Source organism: Mchenga conophoros, linkage group LG4, assembly GCF_057382185.1.
Source record: "Mchenga conophoros isolate Kocher_MC1m ecotype Shallow Benthic linkage group LG4, M_conophoros_male_GT1.1, whole genome shotgun sequence".
NCBI lineage: Eukaryota > Metazoa > Chordata > Actinopteri > Cichliformes > Cichlidae > Mchenga > Mchenga conophoros.
The window spans coordinates 29,739,092-29,765,727 of record NC_140529.1 but is presented as its reverse complement, the minus strand read 5'-3'; the positions used below and the strand labels follow the sequence as shown (position 1 = coordinate 29,765,727).

The 26,636-nt window shown below is 39.7% G+C and overlaps 1 protein-coding gene across 1 annotated transcript in view; it reads left to right on the top strand.

Annotated features, from left to right (window-relative positions):
• baiap3 (BAI1 associated protein 3) overlaps positions 1 to 26,636 on the top strand; it is a 53,556-nt gene that overhangs the window by 3,815 nt on the left and 23,105 nt on the right. The window contains exons 2-6 of the mRNA XM_085271686.1: positions 6,995 to 7,140; positions 22,088 to 22,175; positions 23,815 to 23,898; positions 24,091 to 24,198; positions 24,715 to 24,774. Of these exons, the coding sequence (XP_085127812.1) occupies positions 7,004 to 7,140; positions 22,088 to 22,175; positions 23,815 to 23,898; positions 24,091 to 24,198; positions 24,715 to 24,774 (477 nt within the window). The 5' untranslated portion in view covers positions 6,995 to 7,003. The remainder of the gene's footprint in view (positions 1 to 6,994; positions 7,141 to 22,087; positions 22,176 to 23,814; positions 23,899 to 24,090; positions 24,199 to 24,714; positions 24,775 to 26,636) is intronic.

Genomic DNA, 26,636 nt, shown 5'->3' with positions numbered 1-26,636 from the left:
TTATAGCACCACTTGAATATAGTGTGGTCTTTGATTATCATGCAAAAAAAAAAGTCAATATAAGTCAAACAAATAAGTGTTAATAATTGCATTTGTAGGGGACTAGGAGTCTTAACCCTACTGATCAAACATATTTGAACATTGAGAATCTCAAAACCACGGGAAGTCATTCGATTACGAATAACTTTTCTTCTTCGACTGCTTCCTTTAGGGGTCATCGCAGTGGTTCCTCTTCCTCACCATATCCCTAGCATCACCATCTCTAAACCATATATCATAGCAGGTCTTACAGTTTACTCAAATATTGTAAAATATGAAAAAAATAATGGTGTTGTCGAGGCTGGCTGTGTGGCAGGCAGGAGTCGGATCAAAACACAGGACTCTAAAACAAGAGGTAAACTAAAACGCAGCTTTATTGCTGAACTTAAACTAACTACAAAATAATGCAGGTCAAAAACCAAGGAAACCAAAACAACAAGTCTGCTATGGGGATAAATGTCAAGGGAGGACACAACAAAGACAGAGGCAAACTGAGGGTATAAATAGACAAGAGGAGATTGGGGTAGAGTGGAAACATCTGAGAAAACACAGTTGAACTGAATCTAACTAATGAGACAAGGGGGTGCAAAAGTAGGAGGTAAAATAGGAGATAACAAACACTGGGATCAGGACTAAGACATACAAACTTGAATGAGAATTAAAAAGGGATCCCAAAGACAGCACACTGAGAAACCAGACCAACACAGGGACACGACAGAGGAGACAGAAAGGCACACAGACATACTGACAAGCCTAGGGCAGACTGGACAGGAAAGACAAGGATAGAAGGATAGAAAACAAAACTCAAAGAAAGACAAACACACAAACAAACAATATAATACTTCAAAGGACAAAATATAGAAGTTGAATGTTTCATTTCCCAAAAGAACAGAATCACAAGTCCACAACAAAAATTAGTTTTAATTAAGTGCTGGCTCGAAGTGCCCAGGACCAGGAAAGATTATGTGAGGATATTATAGTCAGGAGTTAAAATTACATTTTAAAAACATGCAATCTTTATTAGTCCTGTTGTAATTGCTGGCATGTCTATATGTACAATCACCACCACTGATTCAAAACAGCAAATTTACGCCTTATCGCTACCATTTTGGGAAACATCGAAAATTGCTAAGTGCGTCGAAGTAGAGGAAATTCCAAGAGTTTCCCTCTGTGGTGCACTGGAAACAAAACACTGATGTTATCTAGCAGATAACGCTTGAGTCTAACAAAGTAAAGTGTGAATTCTCCATGTGGACAACAGATGCCAGCCTCCAGGATCGATAGCATACTCTCCTTTGGCACAGTCAATGATGCAACTTCTACCCCGAGCTTCTGGCTTACTCCGAACCGGAAAGCCGACTGCATGCTGCTCTCTCTGTGCAGTTGGCCTGGTGCACCGACTGACAGTCACACACACAAATACAGTATGTTTCATTTTCTGGATTCATTTGGTGTAAGCAAATTCAATTCAACAGGCAACCTTCATCAGCACCATCCTAAAAAGACAAAAAAAATCAACATTGCCAGTAAAATGGGTGCCATCAGCTCAGAATCTCTTCCCACATACCCACCAAGCTAATTATCCTCTAACGTTGATATTGTGTCTTGTAAAAGTCAGAACAAACCCTTCCCCTGGCTCACTCTGTTTCTTTCTCGTCGATGCGCAGACACTGGCTGTCAAATATTGAAAAGGAGTCTGACTGTTTGAGGCTGTCTGACTGTCTTCTGAAACAACTTCTCCATCAATCAGACCCTCTCTCCGTTGTGTCCTTGTCATTTCTTTTTTTGAGTGTTCTGTCTCTTCTTCTTTCACTGTTTTTCGTGGCACAGACACTGTTGCAGTTGCACAAAAGCCACTCATTCATCCAGGTGGAGCTGCAATCTCAGTCCCTTTTATACAAATTTCACATCAAAATTTAAAAGCCATAAGCAGTGTCGATGGGAAGATGTGAAGGGGATTCTTGATACTCTCCTCATCAGTTACTAGACAGATACAAGCTGCGTGATTAATGAGGTTGCAATCATTGTAAAGCCTTTTGACATGAAGAGTGAAATGAAAAGTAAACACAACTATAAACTGTTTTGCTGCTGCGGTGATTACAAATGTAATGTTAGTGCTCAGAAATGTGGCAGCTAATAAGTGTGCTGTGTTCCTGTGAAAGTTTGGTAATCAACATCAGTTAAGGCTGAGCAAATAATATTCTGCTAAATCACAATTTTTCATATAATTCAAGTGAATGAATGACAGATAAGAACTGCAGAGGCCTGAAGGTATACCCCTGTGGCTGATCCAGGCACAAAAGAGGGAGGACAGGTGGTGATCAGGCAGGTAACTATTAATCACGTTTCCAGATGTCTACCTCTGAAAACCTCCTTATGACTTTTACATCCTCTAGATCAATCTTGCTGACCAAAGCTCATTTCCTGTCATGTGCTGTCTGAGGTAAACAGTTCAAAACATGGTTTGGGCTTTTAAGGAGAGGTCAAAGTGGAATGCTGCAAAGAAAAGGCGTGTGCTGAATTCATAACACAGTAAAAAAAAAAAAAAAGGTCTTAATATGGTCATTTAAGACTATTTTACTTTGTTGCTTGCCACTCTTAAAACTCCAGGAAAAACCAGTATGTTAACATCAGAGGTGGGACACACCAGCCACCACAAAATACAATGTGATCACAATATTTTGACATTTTTCAGTATGGTAAGTATTGCAATAACATATAGTGAGATTTGTAACCTTCTTCAACTGCAAATGATGTCCTCAAATTAAAAGTTTGTCAATATCTGTTTTATCAAAAAGATAAAGCTGTCTCATTTGATGACACTGTCAGCAAAACCTGCCATAAATGTTGAGTTGAGTGCCCTTAGGTTGTCCTCATTGATAAAGACTAATTCAGAATGACAGCAAAATGTTGGCAATCTGTCTGCATTTATAAATTAGATTGTGAGATATGCAAATAATTGCTATCTCTTTGAGGAGGATTGCTGTCGGTCCAAGCCTATTTAGTCACCACAAGTAGTGATCGGTACCAGGATGTAAAAAAAACCCCAAAACAATTCCATGTAATTACCATTTAGCCACCAATTTATTTATTTTTTAATTGTGACTGATGACTCCTGTCACTGAGCCATTATTAGGAGCTAGCTTTATCAAGCTAAGTGTGTCCGATGTTGGATTTATTTTGTTTGTTTGGTTGTCTTTTTGGGCCGAGTCAATTTGCTAACGTAATCTCACAATAGTGGTGTCTGAGATGAGGCTTCTTTTTCTTAGTATTTAAATTTATTTTATAAAATATAGATATTTAGTGTCCTTGTATGAAAAGAATATCACCATGCAAAATATCACAAAATGATGCTCTATTGATATTTTTCCGGTACCCCTATTATGGATCAGTAACAAATTGATATGATGTTATATTTTGCCTTTAGAAATTGGTCAGCAAGGTTGAAATTGGTTAGAGTGTGTGTGAAACTGAAGACTGGAAATAGAGTGAAAAGAGTTAACCGTTCATCTGATATCACTCTACAAAACAAGACAGGAAATGAAATACAGCAGGATAATCATCGTCTCTTGATTGTATTTTTAAATAATCACTAGAGCCTAGAATCACAATTAAAAATAAAACATGTTTAATCATCCACACCCTAACTTTAATATTAAATTGCAAGCATTTGTAGATTAAGTCCTAATAAACAGCACGTGCTTCCGACATACATAATGAAGTTCTTTGCTTGACTAAGACAAAAAAAACTGAAGCTTAAAAAAATATTTTTGTGTGCCATAGTTTTGGAGCAAACTGTGGTTATAGGCTAACCACAGCTGATTTTTGATATTCTTGATATTTTAAGCTTTATATTGTGGTTGCTTCACATATTTGTGTTATTCCTTTACATGGTGAAAATGACAGCATGTGATATTTCCATCCAGAAGAATTTGTTTGATTGTTTGGCTCTGCACGGAGCTGTGACAGCATATGATATTGTTATTAGGACATATAATTTAGTTACACTTGAAAGTCACTATGAAGCCAAAATGAGAATTCACTTTATGGCAATTGGCTTTGAGAGAGAACTACTCAGTCTCAGAGAATCGCTTAGCAACACAGTGCCAATCTCTTTCAGGATGTTGCATAGGCTCAGATTTCTAAATTCATATTTCATACTCATGACAGCCCGAGGATAGCTTTCTTTATATATGCTCAGATGCCATTTTTGAATTTGTTAAAAAAAAAAACTGTCATGTTATGAAATAACTATATAAGAAATTAACTATTGGACATAATCTTGTTTAATTAAATGTATTATATGCAAACAACTCTTAGTTATTGTTTGCAAAGATAACAGTCAACCTGGTTTCATCCTGTGTAGCTCAGCTGTCCACTCATTGAATGCTTCAGTAGTGTGTGTGGCATAGCTTGATGAATGGCTCCTTAGTTCAATAAGTCTAATTAATGCTGTTACAAATGGGTCATTTACAAGTTAAAACATTCATCATCCAGAATAATTGAATGACCAAGGTCAGTTTGAGATCACTAAGTTCCTTTAGGGGATTTTGTTTTGTTTTTTACCCAGATGGAATTAATAAATAATTTTTTGTGATCCTGACTTTCTAGCCAAAAGACAGATGACAGGACTGATAGCACTTGTCCCAAAAATGAATATAAAACGACAGAAAGCAGCTGGTAGTCTTCTGAGCTCCAACCTACAGGGAATTGCCAATCTCTGATTTCTCAAAATCCACCTATCATTAGTCACCACATTCCGTAATATCTGTTTTGTGTAATGTACATAAAACAGAAGGTAAAGGCAGCCAGTACAGTTATCAGTCTGTGAGCTAAGCCAAGAAGAGCAGCTGAAGCTGCCAGCATCTTATTTACTAAGAGACGCAACACTTGCTATCAATCTTATTAATCAAATTTAAGCGACAAAACAATAACGTTAATTGCCAAGAAATGCAAAACAATCCTGTGTAAAAGTTGCAAAATCTCGAGATGTTAAAATTCCCATTCATCACACAATGCTGAATCCCCCAAAATGCAGCTACATCATAGCTACATCAGCCACCCATTATTTGTCTATATTTTGCTAGGAAAATTGGGAATATAATCTTTATTTATTAAGAGATTTATTGACCAATAATGTTCCATTGTGTGTTTTTCTTTCCGTTTACTGCACTGGCAGTATGTTTGGGATTATTGTTAAGCTGAAAAATGAATATGTTGCCAATCAAATCAGGAATTGTTGGGTGGATCATGCACATACTGCTTAACATTTGAACTAAAGAGTTCAAATTTGCACTCATCCCTCCATAAGATCTCATAAGTTCTTGTGTAATTTGGCATACCTCAGAACAAATTATACTTTTGCATTAGGCACCTAGTAATAACGTGCCTAAAGGAATTAAAAATCATTTTTTAAAGTTGTCTTATTTGTCTATTTTAAGTCAACATTAAGTGACAAAAACAAATCAATTCTTCGAAAATGGTCAGGTATGAGAACTTGAATAATTACGTTTACATTAATATTTACTGCTTTCATGTAAACTGGTTTTGATTATGCAAGATGTTTTCCCCAGTCACTGCAGGCAGGGTTAATACATGCTAGACAGATTAGCAGCAAATTAAAAGGAAGTGAATAACACTGATTATGTTGATACAATAGTAGTTGATAAGGAGTGGGATACATAAGTATTGTATGTAAGAGAAAGTCTGCCCAGGTCTATGTGTTATATATTTGTCAAAATCATAGCTCCATGAAAATTTATGTGTGCCTGCTGAATTATTGTGACAGCCTGTGCAGACACTGACTTCTAAAATGTATAACAGGAACAAATACTTGGTTAACGTGTGTATAGCTGTCGGTGTTAGTGTCTGCAAGCGAGTACAATCCTAGTCTAGAACAAAGTGAACAGTCAGTTTGTACTTGATGTACTGGAAGCAGGAAAAAATGTGGATGACTTAGCAAAGGAGCAAATTATAACAGCAAGCAGCAGGGTCAAAGCAGCCGGTTTTGTGATATGCAGTTGTTAGTACCTAATAAGTACCTACTAATTCCCAAGAAGGACAAATGTTAAGCCCATTATAGGTTTTGGGATGGCCATAGCTCACTGACGCCTGTGAAAAGCTAAGGCTGGCTCATATTGTAGTGTGAACATGGTGTGATGATCTGGCTAAAGTTCTGCTAAGAAATCCTTGTTCCTGGCATTCATGCAGATATTACACTGCCAACTACCACTTACCTAAAATGATTGTAAACCAGATACCAGATACCAGTAAAGTGGAAACTCAGTCCAGTCCACAGATCTCTACCTCTTACTCACGTCTGGTTTCCTCACACGCTAGAAGATCAAGCGAAGTCTGCGCCTCGAGGAATCTGAACTGTTTTAGCAGTACGATGTAGAATTGCATAAAATTACATCCGCACAAAGACCAGGTCTATAATTAAGACATTCATTTCCAAATTTAGTTTCTACGTAACTCATTATTTTTTTAACATATATTTTATGGTTCTTTTAATTATAAAACATCTTTTGTGACCATTACTTTTATGCAGCCTTGTTTTTCCACTCTCTCTTTTGTTTTGCATATTTTTTTACAAAGTGCAGTGGAAAAAATAGGGTTCAATTGGCTCTGAGCAGGCCAGACATAAAGGTGAAAGATAAATTGCATACCCTGCAGCATCGGTTAGGTGCAGACAGAAATAGAACACAGCTCCTGTTGAGGAAGAGAATAATTATGTTAAAGGTGAAAGAGGGTGATTATTCAGCTGATTAAACTAAAAGAAGCCTTCAGACCAAGTGTATTTCTAGAAACAAGTAGTTTTATGAATATTGTCTTGTACCTAAAATCAAATGTATTATGACAAACCTTCCCAGAGTTGAGCCTGCAAATTACTAACTCTCAGGGGTTGCAGCGAGTTGCAGAGTCTTAACATGTGCTTCCTGTCTCCACTCTGCAGTGAAACATCATGACTACGCTGCTGGACCTAAAAAGTAGTGTGCTGAGGCAGGTGCAGAGGAGCCAGTCGCTAAGGAGCCGAAGGGAACCTCCTCCTCCGACTGCCAGCAGCCCCCTCACACACTGTCCTGACCCCTTACCTCGCAGGTGAGTCAGCCGGATGCACATACATGTACAAATAGTACCACAAACAAATAAACAAACATTCAATCATATATGTTCACCGAGAATAAGATTTCCATACCCGCATTCCACGCCACCTCTGGGGAAAAGGACTTTTGTTAGGCAGAAAGATCGACCTGGAAAGGATGTGCAGCAAATTAGGGATATTAAAATGTACCAACGAGTGAAGAGAGTGTCAAGGTGGAGTACATTGAGAAGCTCGTGAATGATGAAAATGAAAAGATGGATGGATGGATGGATGGATGGATGGATGGATGGATGGATGGATGGATGGATGGATGGAGGAAGGTTAGTGAATCACGTGGTTAAAAAGATGGTTGGCCCAGGTAACACATCTGTGCAGGGATGGAGATGTCTAGGAGAGAGGGCAGTGAGCTTTTTATTCAGACTGTTTAACACAAAGTTGGAGAGTCAGAGGATGTTTGAGGAGTGGAGAAGAAGTGTACTGCTGTTGATTTTCAAGAACAAGGATGTGCAAAGGAATAAAATGGTTAAGTTGGTTAAATTTTGAGAATATGGGAAAGAGTTGTTAAAGATATGTTAGAAGAGTTCAGTGAGCAACAGTATGGCTTTATTCTGAGAAGGAGCACTACAAATGAAATATGTGCTTTGAGGGTGTTGATGGAAAAGTATAGAGGTCAGAAAGAGTTGCGCTGTTTCTTTGTGGATCTAGAGAAAACATATGATAGGATAACATGAGAACATCTGTGGTGTTCTATGAGGAAGTCAGGAGTGTAGAGAAGTATTCTGTGCAGGAGATGTTTGAGGACAGCAAGGCAGTGGAGAGGTGTGTGATAGGAGTGACAGATGGGTTCATCAGGCATCGCCTCGGAGCCCCTTTTTGTTTGCAATGGTAATGGATAGGCTGACAGTTGAGCTAAGTCTCTGTGGACTGTATATTCATAGACATTGTTGTGGTCTGTCTGAGGTGGCGGTATCCTCTAGAGAGAAGACAAATGAAAGTCAGGAGATGCAAGACAGAATACCTATGTAAATGAGAGGGAGACAGGTGTTACAAGAAGCTGCAAGGAGCAGAGGTAGTGAAGGTGGATGTGTTTAAATGCTTGGTGTCGACCATATAAAGCAACTGACATTGCACTAGAGAGGAGAAGGAGAATAGAGTGAAAATTTACAAGATAGTAATTAGAGACCTGCTGTGATGAATGATCCTGGAAGAGTTGAAGATGTTAAGGTTTTCAGTGAGAGCAACCAGAACAGTCAGGATTAGAAATTGGTATATCAGAACAGGTTGAGTGTTTTGGAGGCAAGGTTAGAGAGGCAAGGTTGAGATGGTTTGGAAACACTGAATATTGAATTGCCAGAGAGGAGGAAATGATGAAGACCACAGAGAAGATTCTAGGATTTGATGAAGAAAGGCATGCAGAGTTATCAATAACGTCTATCTAATTTTGGGTCATGTTATAGCAGCCTTCAAATCTAATTATGTGTAAAAACAAAATGTTGCTAGGCAACCAGGCGTGCAGCAGTAGTAGTTTTACATTAATTCCTTTGGGGTCAAAATGACGTACCCGGCAGTTTTGGGTAAAAGTGTTCATAATTTTTTTTTATTTTGATCCCACAACCGCTAACAAGATGAAAACGTGCTTATCAGGATAGAAATGTTATGTCATAGGACAGATCACTCCAAACAACTTTGCATTGATTTGTACGAACTTTTCATTCCAAGGGGGAAGTGGGCCTTGACCATCCTTATCACAGCCCCCTCCCCTCACTAGCAGCTGAACACTTCAGCAATCGTTGAGATTCATACCACTGAACTACACTTTATGAGGAATTTAAAAGTGAGTAAAGGTCCCATTTAAAAAAGAAATGTAGCATTGTAGTATTAAAAAGTTACTGAACTACCTGATCTTTTCTTTTAAAATGTGTGATATACTCCAGCCTCCGCGCAACCCAGAATTGGTTGCATGGTTATTTTACAGCTTCTGTTTTGTTTCTCACTATGGCAGAGAGCTTGACAAATAGTTTTCTCATTTACGTAACTGAAAAAAGTGCATCTTGATTTTATTTTGTCTTTTTTTCCCCCTGTGGTATTGAAAATGGTGTCAAGGATTTTCCTGGGTATCCGTGTCAAGTTTAAACCCTAGTCCCAAAAGGTTCATTCTGTTGATCCGGACGTAATGTTTACAGTAGCAGAAACATTTAAATCCTAGTATTGTGAAACCCTAGTCTCCTGTGGATACTCAAGAGTTACTCAGCGCACAAACATGACAGGTTTTGCAAAAGCCCTAAACACCATTACCATGAGGCAAAAATAAATCTCTGCCAGATGTAGAATCAGATATATAATGCTCATGATAATCTCCCTAATGATAAGCGGAAGTCTCAAAGCTCATTTAAGGAAAAAAAATAAATGTTTTTTCCACATTTTGGCACCTGCAGTGAAAGCACAAAAGACATAGTTCAGTTGCTTTAAACTAGACCTCTCCAAAATCACAAAACACATTTAATAGATGTTGAGTTTTCCCTCATTTAACAGTTTCCTATTACAAATTGAAACACCTGTAAACAACAACTTTTAAGTAAAACCTTTACTGCACTGAAGATCCATCCACAAAGACTGTAGAGTCAGGATTTGACAAAACTCCATCACGCTTTATATCCTACTGTTAAATAATTTGCTGTTTGTGACTAACTGCAGATACTTTAGTCTTCCTCAGCTTCATCGCAGTTCTTTCTAAGTAACTACAAAACTAGCAAGAAAACTGAGACCTTATATATTTCTCTTTTGAAGGCACTGTATTCTTGAGTGTATGAAAAACATTGCCTGGTTACTGTGGCTCTGTTACTGTCATGGATATGTCTGTATAGAGTTATGAGGATCATTAACGTAAAAGTGACACATTCACATGACAAAAGCGCCGTGATGGTGACAGTCTGATGAAGCCAGTAATGTTACAGATCCTATTTCTGAAATGAGATTATGGTAGATAGAAACCTTGTGACAGGCCAGTGAATATGCTAACCTCAGAGCTTTTTTATGCAGATAGCCAACAATAGAAAACTAAATGGATAAAACCTATCTGAATCTCTGAAAGGGCACATTAATCTAAATCCAGTATTTTAGTCACCCTTTAAGCCAGTATAGACAGTGGTTGCCCTGTATTGTTCATCTTCATGCCATACACACATACATATTTATCTATACTCTGCAGTATATCCACTAGATACCTTGTGATGTTTTCTATTTTTTTCTCTCTCTTATAATGCCATTTTTAATTAATTTCTTAAATGTGTTACCATTAGCTTATGCTAGTTATGTTAGTGGAGTTTAGTTTTTTCTTCGCAACAAGTGGAATAGGAAAAAAAAAGAGTCATCTGATTTATTTCAGTCGTGTTTTGAAGCTTTATATAAAGCCAAAAGTAATCGTATGAACCTGAGGTTTCTATAGCAACCTAAACACAGGCTGCTGCCGTGATGTGAACTTATACTTGTAATAACAACCATTTCTATTTTTAACATTGAAGATAACCTCAATCGCTGCGTTGAACACTAATCGAATTTGAATTTGAAAGTGTGATGCTGAACATACAGATTATTTTTGACGCATTTTTCACATACATTTTAATTCATTGTATTTTTTAAGATAACTTAAAGAGGTTTATTGATTTAGAATTTTTTTTTTTTTAAGCAAAATTAATATCACATAATAGAAGCTGATTTGTGCTCTTTATTAAAGACCTGATTTATTGTCTTCATTAAGCAGTGATTCGACCTGACAGTATCGCACCTTTCTCTCATTTCCCATGCCAGCTTCTTGGTGCTGCAGCTTCCCCACTGAGTCTCAGCTGTGTGCATACCCTGAGCCCTCATCATTAGAGTCAGGCTGTTGATCTTTGTTATCCATTCAGACGCCTGCTGACCTGGATGCACTTTCACTTTAATTGAGAATTTGCAAATGAGGCCGGGTGGATTTAGGCTGCTCCATCCACGGTTGTTGACCCAGTAGTACAGTCGGCTGTCAGAGCAGAGCCCTTTCCGAGCAGAGACCTGCACATCGGAGGTGAACTTTTTAATTCAGTAGAGCAAATTGTGTTTTACCTCTATGTGAGCTGGTTTTTTTAACAATGTGGAAAAGCACAATACACTGTCAGCAATCAGCTCGACTGGCGGTACAGCATATAAACCCACCAGGGTTTATATTTAAATTTATATTTTGCTTTTTTGTTGTTGTTGTTGTTGCTTGATTACTTTGCTGTCCACTTCCACATCCGTCAAGAGAAGTAGTCTTCATATTTCACACTTGCCTTCACTGTGTTTTGAATCCCCAGCTTGCTTAATGGCTCTCACTTCTCAGTGTCACGGTATCGAGGCTCTCGTTTTTTAATAATGCAGAATAACACAGTCAATTGAGAGTGACATTAAACAGAAACCCCTAATGCAATAAAAGTCAACACCTGCTATTGCAAAGTCAGCCAAGACTAGTATATTTTTAATTTTTGCTTTACAAGTCCTTGAAACGAGCAGGACCTACCATGTTTTACTTTATTTTCCTGACTTCCTGGCTGTCTTCCCAAAACCTAGAAAATCTTAGTAAAACTTTATTTCTTTGTGTAGTAATTAAATTTTAAAAGAGCTCAGTAAAGTAGCTGAGAATCTCAGCCTTTAGCATGTCAGTCAAATAATAATACTGCACTTATTTGAGACTGCTTCCAGCATCACATGAGTAGTTGTTTTTGCATTCAAACAAGAATTTAGATCGTATTGTGGGAATAACCAACCAGGGATGGAAAGTAACAGAGTAGTTCTGTGCATGCACTATTAAAAGAGGCAGTTGTGCTTTCCACTCTGATTTGGATAAATATTGTAAAGTTGACTGTTTTACAAGCTCTGCAAAATGTAATATGGTCTCCTAAATAGGTTATTTAAATATAGGATATATATAAACATCCTAAAGTGTATTTGTTCCAAACAGCTCCACCTGTCAAGTATCAGAGGAGGATGAGCCAAAATGCAGACTCCTAGGCAGACTGAATAAAAAAAAGGAAAGCCCTTTATTTCAGCTGATACAAATCCAAAGAAAGAAAAACAGAATCCAAAACAGGCAGAAAACACATGGGGAGGAAAGCAGATGCTGTGAGGACAAAGGGTACACATACACACTGATGGTGAATTAGGAATTTAAACACAGTTGGGAAAAAATGAGACACAGGTGCACACAAAACAGGGAAACACACACAAGAATAAGCTTGGCACAGGGGAAAGACACAGGAGGATAGACAAAAAGGAAACACAGAGGATAGGATTGTAGGATTTTGTACTACACTGTACAAAAAAAAATCCTAAAAAAAACAGTAATATTCCAGCAGCTGGGGCGCCAAAATAATACCAGAAAATAACTTTCTCATGAAAATACGGTTATTTTCAGTAATGACAATACAGTTTGTTGCCCTAATTTTACATGGGATTTTGCCTTTTTCAAGTGCTTTAAACATTAAATTAGGAACATTTTAATGTGATTAAACAATGAAATTACCTATAAACAAGGTCAATGAATGTGGCAATATGAATAATAATACTTAATTGTACAGAAATATACAGTTAACAGTTGGTTTAAATAATAAAGGATTGCATTCATATAGCGCTTTTTGAGAACCTCAAAGCGCTTTACAATTCCACTTTATAATTCCCCTCTGGCCATCACCAGTAGGTGAAGTGTCTTGCCCAAGGACACAACGACCGAGCGTGTCCGAACCGGGGCTCAAACCGACAACCGTCTGATTACAAGGCGAACTGCCAACTCTTGAGCCACGATCGGCCTAAATAGCAATAATACCGGTAATAATTATTATTTGATGTAAAAACAGTTTATAAGAATCACTTTATATATTTTTCCATAGCATTACATTTGAATTTAACAGTTCAATCTTTCAAATAACGGACAAATATTTGTGAAATCATGATACATTTTTGAATGTATTTTAACAATATAAATATGCATATGTACAGACAGATACATTTAAAAAACAAGAAAATTCTGTTTTATTACATTTACAGTGATTTTATGTTAATTTACATTTGAAATGTAAAATCACAGTCTATTTATGTGAATTTAATGATATTCTAGAAGAACAGTACAAAACTGTAAAATACACAGTAAAATACTTTTATATTACAATTTTTTTTTTACAGTGTATAAACAGTACTAAAATATAGCAAAAGCTGAATCTTCAAAATACTGGGGATAATTGAGAACAAAAAGCTACCAAACAAAACCCACAGACCATGACACCACACTGATCAGGATAAAATTTATATACGGTTCCCGTAGGGAATCCTTATATTACACAAGTTCCAAATAATGACCATATGTGGAAGTAGTCACAGTGAGACAAAATTTTAGGTTTCAGAAGTTAGGCTTTAAGCGTTTCTTTTAACTCTTTACACTATTGAGAGGCAATATTGTAATCATTTCAGATAGCTTAACCCACGTGTTTACATTTTTGTTTATGAGGGACAGCGATTCACAGGAAAAGTAGCTGATGGGTTGCTCCAACCTCCAGAATAATAATGATCAAGTTTCCTTGATTGGTTTCCTCAAAGTATGTTTTGCTGATCCTATTTTTGTCCTTCAGTCAAACAAATTTTTTAACTTTAAATCCTTCTCATCACATACAAGGTCTTCAATAATCAGCCTCATCTTATCTTAAAGACCTCATAGTACCATATCACCTCAATAAAACCCTATCCTCTCGGATTGCTGGCTTACATGTGGTTCCTGCGGTTTTTAAAGTAGAATCACTACTTTTTTATTTTTGCATTTTTCTAATGCCTTTCCTTTAACTGATATAAATATCAGAATGTATCTTATATCACAGTACATATTATAATTGTAATGAATGAACATGACATAGAGTGAAACATTGTTGCACAAGGATGTTTCATGAATTAAAATGAATTAAAATGTCAAATTTAATTAGCCGGTTTCTGGCATTTAGAGCATTCTGGATCAGATATTGAAACACTTTGAAAATTACTCAGTTTGTAGTTAAGCTTTAGTTTAGTTTAAAGTTCAGTTTTGGATTTGGTTTTTAGTTGTGGGAGTTGTGGAAATTATGAAAATCTAAAATACTACCAGACAGGCAACCTCTAATGCACATTTAGTTGTGTCAGTAAGCACAATGTTACAACGCTTGGTCAGCACTTGTAAGGATTGCATTGTAGTACGCTGGGACTCCATTTAACTTCATTTTTCAGTGGGCAGGATAGTTCCACAGAATTAAATAGCTAGACTTTGGCCAACTGTGAGTTTTATGAGATCATGGGTTTGTTGCAGATGTGAAAAGATTTCCTGGTTAATGTTGTATACCCTCACTGGCCACTTTATTTGGTAAAACTTGCTAATACTGGGCTGGTCTCCCTTTTACCCTCAAAACATCCTTAATTTTTGAAGATAAAAGGGGTGATCTGCTCTGATACTCATCAGACCGCATCATGTTTTTCCAAAGTTCTTTTGTCCACTTTTGAATGTCAGCCTCACCTTCTTGTTCCTAGCTGATAGGAGTGACACAGTGTGGTCTTCTGCCACTATAGCCCATCTGCTTCCAGATTCAACATTATGTTTGAGTTAATATTGGCTATCCAAAGCAGACTGGCCATTCTTCTCTGAACTCTGGCATCAACAAGGCATTTTCTCTTTCACTGCAGACCAGTAGATATTTTCCCTTTTGGAGACCATTCTCTGTAAATCCTAGAGATGGTGGTGTGGGAAAAAAACACTGACAAGCCTGTCTTCAACAACAATCTTGTCACATTCAAAGTCATTTATTAAATGACCTGTTATCCCAATGCTAATTTTGGGTTTGATCTTTTGATTGATTGATTGATTGATTGATTGAATCTTTATTTTGAACATGTTGAAAAAGTATAAAAAAAAAAATAAAAAAAAAATAGAATTAAAAGAGACAAATGAACAAAGCAAACAAAAGGAAAACGAGCAACCACAACTCCAAATAACGTCCATGTTCAAAAAGGAGCAGGAAGAAGCATAAGCTTATTTAATCCCACCCCTTTTCCACTATCTAGTATCAATAGACTACAGAAATACCTCCTTGTAATTACATTATATGTTATGTGTAATTTTTTTTTTTTTTTTTTTTTTTTATATATACACATATATGTTTCTATCTATCCATACCTACGTATATACACACATACGCACATATACACATTTTCAATAACCCCATTAACACCTGAAGGATACACAACCTACAATTTTATATATATTTAATATAAAAAAAAACACCCAGCACGCCCCTGCGGGCGGTTTATCCTTCAAGCTCGGGTCCTCTACCAGAGGCCTGGGAGCTTGAGGGTCCTGCGCAGTATCTTAGCTGTTCCCAGGACTGCGCTCTTCTGGACAGAGATCTCCGATGTTGTTCCCGGGATCTGCTGGAGCCACTCGCCTAGCTTGGGAGTCACCGCACCTAGTGCTCCGATTACCACGGGGACCACCGTTACCTTCACCCTCCACATCCTCTCGAGCTCTTCTCTGAGCCCTTGGTATTTCTCCAGCTTCTCGTGTTCCTTCTTCCTGATATTGCTGTCATTCGGAACCGCTACATCGATCACTACGGCCGCCTTCTTCTGTTTGTCTACCACCACTATGTCCGGTTGGTTAGCCACCACCATTTTGTCCGTCTGTATCTGGAAGTCCCACAGGATCTTAGCTCGGTCATTCTCCACCACCCTTGGGGGCATCTCCCATTTTGACCTCGGGACTTCCAGGTTGTACTCAGCACAGATGTTCCTGTACACTATGCCGGCTACTTGGTTATGGCGTTCCATGTATGCCTTGCCTGCTAGCATCTTGCACCCTGCTGTTATGTGCTGGATTGTCTCTGGGGCATCTTTACACAGCCTGCACCTGGGGTCTTGCCTGGTGTGATAGACCCCAGCCTCTATGGATCTTGTGCTCAGAGCTTGTTCTTGTGCTGCCATGATTAGTGCCTCTGTGCTGTCTTTCAGTCCAGCTTTGTCCAGCCACTGGTAGGATTTCTGGATATCAGCCACCTCCTCTATCTGCCGGTGGTACATACCGTGCAGGGGCCTGTCCTTCCATGATGGTTCCTCGTCTCCATCCTCTTTCTTGGGTTTCTGCTGCCTGAGGTATTCACTGAGCACTCGGTCAGTTGGGGCCATCTTCCCAATGTATTCTTGGATGTTCCTTGTCTCATCCTGGACTGTGGTGCTGACACTCACCAGTCCCCGGCCCCCTTCCTTCCGCTTAGCGTACAGCCTCAGGGTGCTGGACTTGGGGTGAAACCCTCCATGCATGGTAAGGAGCTTTCTTGTCTTTATGTCAGTGGCTTCTATCTCCTCCTTTGGCCAGCTTATTACCCCAGCAGGGTACCTGATCACGGGTATGTGTTGATGGCCCGGATCTTGTTCTTACCATTCAGCTGACTCCTCAGGACTTGCCTGACCCTCTGCAGGTACTTGGTGGTTGCAGCCTTTCTAGCGGCCTCTTCATGGTTCCCATTTGCCTGCGGGATCCCCAGGTACTTGTAACTGTCCTCTATGTCTGCAATGTTGCCTTCTGGTAGTTCAATCCCCTCAGTTCTGACTACCTTCCCTCTCTTTGTTACCATCCGACTACACTTCTCCAGTCCGAACGACATTCCAATGTCATTGCTGTATAGCCTGGTAGTGTGGATCAGTGAATCGATGTCTCGTTCACTCTTGGCATACAGCTTGATGTCATCCATGTACAGGAGGTGGCTGACAACTGCTCCGTTCCGTAGTCGGTATCCGTAGCCAGTCTTGTTAATGATCTCACTGAGGGGGTTCAGGCCTATGCAGAACAGCAGTGGGGACAGAGCATCTCCTTGGTAGATCCCGCACTTGATGGTAACTTGTGCTATGGGCTTGGAGTTGGCCTCTAGTGTTGTACGCCACATCCCCATTGAGTTCCTGATGAAGGCTCTTAGGGTCCCATTGATCTTGTACATATATATATATATATATATATATATATATATATATATATATATATATATATACATACACATATATACATATACATACATACATACATACATATACACATACATATATACCCATACCAACAAACCCGTGCATGCGCACACACATGAAAATATTAGACAAGAACACCCTATCAAATCTCTACCTTTTCCCTGTACCCTGTAAAAACCATATCCTTAAACCGCTTTTTAAACTGCGCCATGCTTGGACATTGCTTCATATCTTTACTTAGTCTGTTCCACAGCTTCACTCCACACACAGAGATGCAAAAACTTTTTAATGTTGTACGGATACGAGGATGTTTTAAATTTAATTCCCCCCTCAAATTGTATCCCCGTTCCCTTTTAGAAAACATTTTTAGAATATTGTCAGGAAGCAGGTTATTTATTGCTTTATATATAATTTGTGCTGTGAGAAAATGAACCTGTGAATTTTAGAATTTTTGATTTTAAGAATAGTCGGTAGCCTTAACCATGTCTCCATGCCTAAATGCATTAAATTGCATTTTTTTCCCTTAAAAATAACCAAATAACAACAGAGAAGACAAATCAAACACAAAAATAAACGTGTAAAAAAACAAAGTGGTCCCACACATTTTTACAACATTTGAAATGTTATAGTGATGCGCTATTCTTCATGGTAATGAGACATGCTGTGATGCATGGCCTGGGGACACTAGCACTAACAAGAAGACATGACGCAGAGCAGGACGTGGCAGAGATGCAGATGCTAAGATTATCATTTGGGTGACGAGAATGGATAGAATTATGAACAAGTATATCAGAGGGAAAGCTGAAGTTGAGACATTCAGAGACAAAAGTGACGATAAAATTCTGAGATGGTTTGGACATACAGTGGAAGCATAGTGGATATACTGGGCAAATGATGTTAAATATAGAGCTGCCAGACAGGAGAAAAGAGAAAGACCACCCTAGAAGATTTGTGGATGTAATGAAGCAAGACAAGCAGAGAGTTAGTGTGACAGAAGAGGATACTAAGACATAGTTAGATGAAGGCAAATGATCCGCTGTAATGACCCCTAAAGCGAGCCGTCAAAAGAAGAATAAGATTGTGCATGCTCAAAGAGCTCTGAGGGGGCACATCTTACTTAAAATTGTGAAAACAGTATGTGATAAGTGGGGAAAAAGTTGAAGGAAGGAATAGCCATTTACTCAAAGTATCCAGGAGAATTGTCTTTTACCTCAGCAATCCTTTAATTGTGTCTTTGTGTCAGATTTCTTGTTGACACTGCTTTTGTTTTCAGAAGGCATGCCAAACCTTTACTTTAAACCTGACAGTGGTCTGTTTTAAAATATGTCAGATCCACAGTCAGCCACTGACCCACGGAATGAGAAAGTAAAAACTGTGAAACGCAACTGGGAAGCAACCAAGAAGTCTTGAGTTGGAAATAATTTCACACCAGGCTACTTTTATGTCTGTCAGTACCACTGGCTGCATGAGCGACTGCAGATTCTTCCACGGTATTTAATGGAAAGATTCAATCAGAGCTTTTGTGATTTTATCTCCGCGCTGAAGCCTTCCACCTGTAATGTTTTGCTGCTTAATCAAATGTGCAATTAGAGTATAACAAACAGTCTTCTGTGTTGTTTTGAGGGGTTCCTTGTCATAGAGATCTCAGTTTATGATTGGAGCCACAGGCTTATATTATGGATTGACATCCATAAGGAATTAGATTAAAAATAAATAAATAAATAAAACAACATTTAACTTTACTAGAAGATGACGCAGATGACAGCGATGTCGGCAATATTAATTACTATGTATGCACTGCCATCATGTATTGGGGTTTGAAGTGAAGGGCTTCTGTCATCTTCGCACTCTCAGTCAGTTCAGGTTTATTCTGAGATATTCTTTTAGACAGAAGACATTCTTGTTTTTATTTGTTTTCCTTCTGATTTACTCTCCAGACAGGAAATCATAATTGAAGCATTTGAATGAATTCGGAAAATAAATTACAATAAAATGAGGTTTTAAAAAAAGGGACCTGTTTCCTAGCAACATCAAATCAGTTTGTTATTCTGGTAGCGTGTGTGTGTGTGTGTGTGTGTGTGTGTGTGTGTGTGTGTGTGTGTGTGTGTGTGTGTGGATGAGAGATGGAGAGAACGATTTAACTTAATACATCTTTAATATATCTTTTTGATGTATCATGTTAAAATGGACTTGATTTGCATCATTTGTGCTGTACTGCTTCCCATGAACATGTTGTCCCAAGCCCCCAGAAAGAAAAAAAAGTATCCCAGACTGTTTGGACAAATCCTCAAGCTGACTGACAAAAGATGGGACAGATTTCTGGATACAAAAATACTCTCAATTCAACCCGGATGTGGAGAGAACCGAGTGTCTCTAAACACAAGTCTTAGTGTGGAATGAAGCTTATTTGTACTATTTGTGCAAATGAAAACTGAAGCTCCGTGAAACAAAGCTCCCAATCCCTTGTTAGTGGAACAGGCTTTGTCTTTGACAGACTCGGTTTGGGGGTTTCTTTCAAATGCTGTCTGAGGAGGTTTACTTACGAAAAACAGCTGTGGTTTTATTTTCTGTATAATGCAGGAGGGTGGTTGAAAAGTATAGCTATGGGTTTTATTCAGAACTGTTTTAATGTAGAGCAAATTCAGCAGCTGTCCTGGTTATCAGTTAATTGCTGGATTTTTTGTTGTTGTTGTTGTTGAAATGTCACTTAGACAAAAGAAGATACCATTTGTTTTGGGATTTTTGATGGGAATAGGCAAGAAATCCTGAAGCAAGTTTGAGTGTCGAATTTTTTATTGAGTAAACATTAAATAATGCTTAGCTAGTCTTACTGACTAATGGACATTCAACAAGTTCCAAACATATTCAAAAAGGTTGGGGTTTTTTAAAAGTTTTATTTTTATTTTGGGGATGTGTTGAGGGAAATTTGGGATTTAGTATCTGACCCAAAGAAACTTCAGATTAGATTAGTTGGGGATCAAAACACTAAGGCAAGATTCACAGAGGATTCAGGCTTTCCAGAATTTTGAGGTCAGGATATCTTTACTAGGGCAATTGTCATAGCAACTATAACCAGTCATCAAAAGACTAGCTAGCAGGGCTTTGACTAATGTTAGCATTAGCCAAGCTAGCTAATGCTTGTTACTAACTTTGTTTATATCCAACAGCTTGATTATTCACTGCAATGATCAATTACTCCTATAAAAAATAAACAGACGGGCCAATTCATGCTCTCAGGATATTTGCATAAAAAATTTAATTGACTAACAGCCATGCTGGCACTTCAGAAGTTGAATCTCTCTTGACTTTCGCCACGTGTAGCGTAAGAAAAGAGAATTCATTTCAGCAATGCATGACATCACCAACTCAAAGTTACAAGAAGTGAGAACACTGAAGCCTGAAATACAGCCATGTGAATCCTGCCATAATGACCAGTAAGGCTGCAATGGCTCAGTCACCTGAAATGAGTTGTCGACTTTTTATGGGTTGAAACTGCAATGAAGAAAATACTCTTTAGAAAATATTCATACATGATTTATTCCCTCCAAATATCTATAAGCTGTCACTTACCTACAAAAAAGATTTCTAACTCCATCAATTTTACAAACAGAGTCAGATGAAATGGCATCATGCCAATAAACTGCTTTGGTAAAATGGTTTCTTGGCTGTAGATTAAAAAAAAAACAACCACTGAAGGCCTAACATTAGACACTGATATTGGGAGGACTGACCTCACTGTCAAGCTGTACACCTCACTTTTCTTATTTTTCTTTTTTTTGGGGGGGTATACCAAAGGCATGACACTCAAAGATAAATCAAATACCATTGCAATGCAGTGTTTTTCTCTTTATCCCTGTTCACAATTATAAACCCATAAAAAAACACTATGTGGTATAGTTATAGCCATGCATGAGTGTTATGTTAAAATGAATGTTTTAGTGACTCTGATATGATTATAAAAGTTTACCCAAGGAAACTTTCACTTTTCCAGTTCAACTGGGCCTCACCCCAGTGGAAACTTCACCAACTCACCCAGCATGGCAGCAATTAGTATCCATTAAAAACCTCATGGGTTTACCATCTGCTGCCCCACCACTGTGATATTCAGTAAGTGCTGGGATGTGGGATGCTGGGATGCTAATAAAGGAGTGTGTCAGGGCCTCTGTGGACAGTTCTTTTAAAGTATGCCAGGATAAGAAAAGAGGTAGATGTGGTGGTAGGGTTAGGTGGTGGAGGTGAGAAGTTAAAGGCAGACGGCATGGCTGATCCTGATGGTTCCGCTACAGCTCATATAAGAGTGGCTGCCGGTGTCTGTGAATTCCATAAAGGCTGAGGGGAAGATTCCCCCTAGAGAGATTTGGACGATACTGGGAGAGATGGGGTGTAAGTGGTGGTGGTGGTGGTGGTGGGGATTCCCAAGGTGTTCAGCCAGCTCAGTGAATGTGCCCGAATCACCATGACAACTGGGGCTGGCGGGAGTCCGGGGATTCACTCACACCTGGAGGAAACAGAAACATCATTTGCATTTTGCACACAGCCCGGCTCATAGCAGATTAACATGGTTCATGCAGGGTGCAGACATGCTGACTTTTTCTTTTTTTAAGCTTGAGACAAGAGGGTGTTTGATAAGTAATAAAAAGCTGAACGGTAGGCGATGGAGTCCAGTAGTTCAACATTAAAAGAAAAAGATCCTCTTTATTGACAGATGCTTCTTCAAAGTGTCTGCAAACAGGATGCTGTGTGATCCCACAAATGTCACTGAATCCTGCTGTAATTACCATCCATAAATAATTTAGGTTGATCAGATTGTGTGGGTGTATAACAGAGTACAACATGCATTTCAACTCACTTTTTTATTTTCCCTCTCTATCTTTAGAGATAATCGATTTTCAATGTGTTCCGTCTACTTGGCAGGATTTCAGAGGAGAGCGTGGAGTTCTTTGAGCGTATGAATGCCATCCTGCAGAAACAGGAGAACATGATGCGGGCGGCCCAGGCGGAGGTAACCCCCACCTAACCTCCTCATTTCTGTCTGTTACAGGCTTGAAACATGTACAGCATGTGTAGCGAGTGTAGATCTCTGCGCTGTCTTTCAGCCCACCACCATGACCACTCTGACGTCTATGGACAGACGGACTAGGTCAAGCAGGGCGCTCAAAGGGCTGGAAACTCGGCTGTGACAAACTGCTGTCGAGGCTGTGTTCAGTTTCTCCTACTGCCAAAGCTAGACAGTGATGCTTTTTAAAAATTTGTAGCAAATGCTTGATGATTTCATTTCCAAATTGCTGTATCACTGTCAGCAAAATAGCCAATAAGCCCAAAGCAAACTGCTGACTGTGATCAAAACAGAAGGTATATTCACTCAGCATGCCATTTATCATATTGTCTTCTGGAAACATGATTTTTTTGTTTGTTTTGTTTTTCCCCTACCCGTCGGTGGCTAAATTTACGCTTATTTATTTATTTTGTTTGTGTGTGCAAGATAGAAAGACAATTGAACTCTGAATTTCTATTCCACCAGAGGGATCAAGTTGAGTCAGATTCATTTGTATAGTGTATTCAAACACAAGGTAAGTCAAAGGGCTTTACAGAGGGCTTTCCATGCAAATGAAATTGAGTGACATCCCATTCTTAATACATTGGGTCTAATCCGATTTCAGCCCATTCCTTTCCACAAGGTTTAGGAGTTTGTTTATAGAAGTTTTTGACCATTTTTCCAGGAGCTCAGAAGAGTTTGGACATTGATGTTGGCACTGATTTACGAGTTGTCCCTTGTAAACCTGTCCATAACTATTGACCATTTCTCCATTCTTGAACCAGTCGTCAGTGGAAGTTCAACTTGAGTTCCGTTTCAACTTTCGGTCTGGTTGTGATCATGTTGTCTTTCAGCACTTTTTGATGTTGTGCAGAATACATTGCTGAATCAATAACTACAACCTGACTGGCTCCTGAGGGTATGGGGACAAGACCATAATGTTTTTATGCCTTTATAAGGTTCTTTTCATAGCTGTCATTGGTCAACAACAAACAAATATTGTACAAATATTTGTTGGCCAATGACTTTGACCCATCATCAAGAGCACATTCTTTTAGGCACGGTTTTTATCCTTGTGTTCAGTGGCAGGTTTGCTGTAATGTTCTTTTTGGAGAACAAAGGCATTTGACTACCCTTCAGTTTTTATGATTTTTTGACACCACCAATTACCTGCAGATCCTGTTAAATTATTTCATTTTTTATTCTTTTTCGCAAAAGAGAGCAGCTCTTAGGATGAGTTGTGCATTCATGGAAAAACTTCAAATCATTTGAAATCTGTGACACAGTAGGAATTTTTTAATTAGATATGTGTCTTGAAGATAATTTCCATGAAATTTCCTCAGTTTTCAGTGAGACGTCTTAGATTGTAATTTTTGCTTTTGTGTTTTTAGTTCAAAAAGATTATTATTTTTATATTGTTGTATTGATGCTATTACCCAAATAAATGGGCGTTGTACTTCTCCTACCACTGGAAGATTTTTTTAGGTTGAAAAAAAAAAAAAAAAAAAAAAAAAGCCAAACATGTATCTTATAAGTTCTTCCTCTCAACACAGCCTTTATCCAAGGCCAATTTTATTTTGGCTGAACTGGTTTTGTCCTCTCGCAGTGCCAAAGAGGGGCCTGCACAGTTCCACCACCCCAAGAGCATGTGGACCAGGCCTTTATCCCTGACAGAATCAGCAGGACAGAGGTGCGTGAGCTCAGCTTCTCTGTTTTCATCTTATTTCAGCAGGGATTAAATCTCAAAACTCACAATAACAACACAGTTGAGGCTTTTTATTCCTGCTTTTGATGTGCAGTGGAGCAGAACGCATAAGGGCAAAAGAACACGAGCTTTTTATTTTTGAAAGGTTGTTATTAACTGGAGTGTGTTTTCATGTAGCTGGACCTGCTTTATGAGGAAGCTGTGTACACGGTGGTCAACAGGGTTGGAGTGCCCTCACCCGAACATGTGAAAAGTGACGATGAGCTATTTGCTTACCTGCTGAAGGTATCTATTTGTCTGTCTGTCCGTCCGTCCATCCGTCTTTTTCTCTGTCTCGTGGACACATGAGAAGAGCAGACTGTATTTCTTGAGCTTCATTAAATCTCTGTCAGTAACACTGATGGTAGCCTCAGAGAGAGCGTTATTTGTTGTGAGCGGGCTGTAAGAATCAGAGCAGATGCTCTTGGCTCAAAACTGATTAAACATCAAAGCCCAGTTACACTGTGTACTGATATTCAGCTGTTATATTACATTCATTCAGATGATGTCATGCTATGAATCGTAGTCTCCTTTTGTTTTTTTCTGAAGTGGGCATCTTTTTCTGGCTTTCTTGTTTTAACAGAAGGTTAGCTTCTGCCAGGGACTTTGACCGAATTATGTTTTTTTATATTTCTGAGATGGTTTGTTAGATTTAAGCAGTAACTCTGTTATCTATTTTGTAGGTTTTAATCTTGCTACCAAGAAACTCTAAGTCAGATATGGTTAAAAGGTCTTTTTTGACTGACACTCTCCTCCTTAAAGGTTTTTGATATGGGTGAGGAAGAACATGAAATCATTCTCCAAAAAGTTCAAGAATCCAAGGTGAGAGTTGTTTGTGGTGTTCAAGCAAATTTTGTGTCTTCTGTTATAGGACAGGCAGAATTCAGCTGTAGTATTATGTGACTTCTATCAAATATTCTTTTTTCGGGTGAGCCTTTCACGATATCCCTAAGTTAAAGTGAAACATTGTAGAAAAAAAAAAAATCCTGAAAAAAGTCAGCCATGCCCCCGCAGGAGGTGCAGAATCAGAGCACAAAAACAAAAATGTGTCCAGAATGTGTGTTTGATGTGTCCATCAAAGGCACAGGAATGCAGGGAACAGTTCATAACCCCTCAAGGGGCCGACCCGGAGGGTGATGGTCCAGAAATCCATAGTTCGTTAGAGGCCGGCGGCACAGGAGTTCACGATCAAAGGGTTCAGGGGGCCAGCCGTGCGGACGGCAGTGGCGGCGATGGAGCAGGTCCGGGGGCCGCCCACAATGGCCATGACGCCCAGCCAGAGGCCTGGAAAGTGGCCGGTGATGTCGAGGAGATGACCGTGGAAAAGCCAGCTGTGCTAGGCGTGGACGAGGTGGTGGCGTGGCAATAGCAGGACCAGACGAGGCAGGACCAGACGAGGCAGGACCAGACGAGGCAGGACCAGCTGCGTGCAAAGGAGCAGATGGCGGCGCTGCAAGCCACAGGTGGTGGAGCAGGCGGTGGCTGAACGGACTCAGAGATGTCAGCAGACACGGAGAGATGCTGGGTGGGTGCTCCAGAACCCCCAGCTGACGTGGCACGAGGCTGGACAGACCCGAGCCCTCCAGCTGGAACATGCAGCGACGTGGGAGCCGCGGAGTGCTGAACAGACTGTTGAGCAGTTGGCTGTGCAGATGTTTGGGCTAATGAAAGGGGTATAGGTGACAAAACTGAAGCCTGACCTGGAGGCAAAACTGATGACGGAACAAATGACTGAGATAATAACTGAGCAACAGACTGAACTATGGAAAAAATGAGAGGTTGTAGTGACTGTGGTAGTGGTTGCTGACTTAACTCTGAGCCTCCAGAACACAAGGACAGGGGCTGGATAGGCTTGCCTGAGCCTCCAGCGGACACAGGAATGGGTGCAGGCACCTGCCAGACATGAGCCCACCCACCCGAGGAGTAGGTACGGGTGCAGAGGTAGGCTGTGTCCTGGCTGGCCTCACCCTGGGAGCCGGGACAGGTACCGGCGACAGCTGGGCAGCTGCTGTCCCCACCCGAGGAGCTGGTACAGGTGCAGGGACTGGCAGAGCCTCAGCCAGCCTGGAAACCAGAGCAGGGACCAGCTGGACCTCAGCCTCCCTCACCTGAGGGACTGGTACAAGTGCAGGGGAAAGTTGGGCCCGAGCTGCCCTGGGTGCAGGGACTGGAGCTCAGGAGCATTTTCACTGACAGTTTCTGTGTAAATGGGCTGGTGAGTAGCACCGTCCGGGGGTAAAGCCACTCTAACGGTGGACACAAAAGCATGGTGAGCTGGGTCAAGGTGAAATGGTTCTGAAACACAAAACTCAACTTGATTCAATGGTTCTGAGGCACTGAGTCCAAGCTAGCCAGTTTTAATAAGGCAGATGGTACTCTGTTGCTAGTCACATTTTCCAACTGAGGCACAGAAAAAAATACGGTGAGGTACTGGCGGAGCAACACTGGGAGTCTCAGACACAGAAGCAGGATTATCGAGGTTCAGAGGAGTCGGTTGAAAAACCAAAGTGTTCATAGAAGGAGCGTGATTAACCATGGATGAAATGGCAGTAAGTCTGGTACCAGAATGTGGAGAATGTGGCAAACAGTCATTTTCACTCACGAAAGTCATCTGCTCACCTGCCGTGGAGCGATGGCGGCGTGAACACTGCCTTCTCCTGGAAGAGGGAGGAGACGGGTCGGCC